Below are 2,945 nucleotides of genomic sequence, written 5' to 3' on the forward strand. Positions count from 1 at the left end.
TTCAAGTATATAATACTAATCTTATTTATTTATTAATAATCTTATTTCCATCACTAGACTATATAATGGAAATAAATAAATAATATAGTTACTAAAATTTATTCTATTCCAATATTTTGATTTTTTAATTGATATGGATATAAATGTCAAAATTAGGTTTCAAACCTAGTTAAATTAGCAACTATAATAAGAAAGCTAGCAAATAATAGAAATGGGAAGATAATGCTTGGCGAAGTGTTGCAACATATGTTAATGAATTTTTTATAAATATTTCAATTTCACATACAAGCAATAAAGTAATTCAATTAAGCAAACACGCTTATGTTGTAGGCACAGGTGAAAACATTGAATTTCAAATCATATATTGAAAAATGTCTTCATAAATTGGAATCCGTAAAACCCAGACCAGAAACTTTGGCGCATGCGCCCTTGCGCCCCTTGGTATTATAATCATTTTGATATTGTGAAGAAACGACAGCTGTTTACACAGGATCGTAGGTGCACCGACACGTGAGGCACCATTTAAGTTCCTCGCACTCAATTTATTTACTCATTATTGTATTTATTGTATAAAATTGCTTTCCCTTTTCATATAAGATGCCTCATGGGCTATATTATTATTATAATCATCTGGATATTGTGAAGATAGCGGTTTACACAGGATTGTAGGTGCATAGAAACGTGAGCCACCACTGAAGTACCTCGCACTCCATTTATTTGCTACTTATTTATGTATTTATCGTATAACACGTAAGGAGGTCTAACAAGAAAGGTTGGGACCGGGGGCGACACCCAACCATCCGCAGAACTTCTGATATGAACTCACTCGGCTCTGAACAGCCGCTGGTCTTCCTCCGCCGCACTCTCCGCCGTTGATTGCTCTGATCGTCCCACCAAATCCACTTCCGCCGCTGGATGTCATGGCGTTGTGACACTTGCTGTTCACCATCCAAAACCACAGCGAAGTCTTGAAAGCAACGTCTGCCTGCTGGGCAACCAAGTCGGGGTTACTCAGCAGCGGAAGTCCCACGTATTTTCCAGCGGCTCCATAGTTGTAGTTCCTGCCACAAGAATAAAATTCAACACTTGCATCAGTTCTCATTCTTAAATTTTGCCAATGTTTCAGCTACGCTATTGCCGGGAAATAATGTTACCAGGTGAGCTGGAGAGGCCCCCGTCCGTAATATTGCTTTCCACTCGCACAAGGATATTCTGCAGAAGACTGGCAGTACGTTGATTTTGCAATCTCTTCCACATAGCACAGATCTGCACGGAATACAATAATTTTATTAGGATTGAATAATGTAATTAGGAATACAAGTATAGGGAAACGTGTCTTTTTCATACTTCCAGTCTCATGGGCGACGTTGGCGAAGAAGGCTGCGAGCTCTCTCTTGCGGACATCAACACTTCCGGTGGTGCCAAAACCGGCGAAATTGCTCGCTTTGGCCGCGCTGATAAAGCCATTATATGTGTAGAAGTTACTTCCCTTGCACGAAGCAGAAATTCCTGATTTAATCCGGTTGAAGAAATCTTGGGTGATGATGGATTCAACGGAGCCACCGGATGGGGATGGGGAAGGGGTGGGTTTAGAAGAACAAGGGCCTTGTTGACAGCCGGCACCACAATAAGCTGCTGTAGTTCCGCAGTAGCCGTATTTGCTGCAGCAAAGTCCACTGGCGCACCCGCAGTTCTGTGAGGAGCTCAATTGGACCTCCCCTACAAATATCAGCGCAGCTATCAGTAGCACTAGAAACTTTGCATATGTCGCCATGGCTGGTTTCTACTTTCACTCACTCTGTCTTGCTTTGCGACTTATGTGCAATGTGGGTGGTATTTATAAGTGTATTATCTGCGCATTCAAGAAAAGTTAGTGGAACACGGTAGAAATTGCCCAAAATTGCTGCTATTCAATGACTTTGAGGCGGCTAAGCGCGTGGCTTTAGGATTCAAAGTCACGGGTTGGGTTTGGATAAGAATGGGAAATTCTTCATTGACTTGGTCCCATCCTTACTTGACCTTGGGAAGTGCGCCAACCACTAAATTGCATAGGAATATCTCGCGCGCCTAGTTGTTATCATGATTATCATAGTGTAGGTGTGCTTTAATCTGTTCGAGTTTTCAAAGTAAGAAAAAAATTGTAAACGATGGATAACTATTGTTTTATAATATATTTATATATCGAATTTATTATTCTTTATTTTAATATTAGATGTTGTGTATTGTTTAACTTTTGAATGTTTCTAATAGAAAGTGTCATTATTATTATTGATAGAAATATTATTTATTAATAATTTGAATAAATCAATTTTGAAAAGAGCATTCAAGTCAAACACTTTAAAGAGGATATATTATGCATTACTTTCTTAATCTTATTCTAACAATTTAATAAATTATCAAATGTATTGGGAAGCTTATTGACAATTAACACAATTTAATTATCAAAACAACTTTAATATTAGGCAATGTGTTCAATGCAAATCATAATGCAAATATGTATGCAATACTTGGACCACAAATATTTAAGTTGAGATGTAATCTATATGTACAAAGATGAACCATGAAGAAATTATAGTTACTATTTGCTAACTATCCAGGAAACAACTAAAAAAACCAATACTAAGACCAACCAAACGTAGTACAAACACATAAAAAGAAAAAAAAACTAACAAAACAAAGACAACCCAATCTTATATAAGCTACTTGAGAGATTTAGCATCATGTATGTCCATCACATTGGGTTCATCTTCAATATTCTTTTAGGCTCCATAGGAAATAACATTCATTTTGTTGTGCCTAGCCCTTGTCCTTTTTCCAGGACCCTCTACAACCTTTGAATCTTTCCCTTTATTGTTCAAGTCAACCTTGACCTCAATACCTTTTTCATTTTTACTTTGTCATTCTTCAATTCTGCAATAGAATCTTTCATCAATGTCCTTAAGGAT

At 37.4% G+C, this 2,945-nt stretch overlaps 1 protein-coding gene across 1 annotated transcript; it reads right to left on the reverse strand.

Annotated features, from left to right (window-relative positions):
• Positions 1–585: 585 nt before the first annotated feature.
• Positions 586–1,810, reverse strand: LOC149578078 (endochitinase 4-like). Its single transcript, XM_089827434.1, has 3 exons — positions 1,348–1,810; positions 1,155–1,266; positions 586–1,061 (listed from the first exon to the last, which is right to left on the reverse strand). Exons 1-3 carry the CDS (start codon positions 1,772–1,774, stop codon positions 761–763), a joined length of 840 nt encoding a protein of 279 aa, XP_089683560.1. The 5' UTR covers positions 1,775–1,810; the 3' UTR covers positions 586–760.
• Between the last annotated feature and the right edge of the window lie 1,135 nt (positions 1,811–2,945).

The sequence above is a fragment of the Cupressus sempervirens genome, chromosome 1 (assembly GCF_028749045.1).
Source record: "Cupressus sempervirens isolate cs-2001-9-10 chromosome 1, ASM2874904v1, whole genome shotgun sequence".
Taxonomy (NCBI): domain Eukaryota; kingdom Viridiplantae; phylum Streptophyta; class Pinopsida; order Cupressales; family Cupressaceae; genus Cupressus; species Cupressus sempervirens.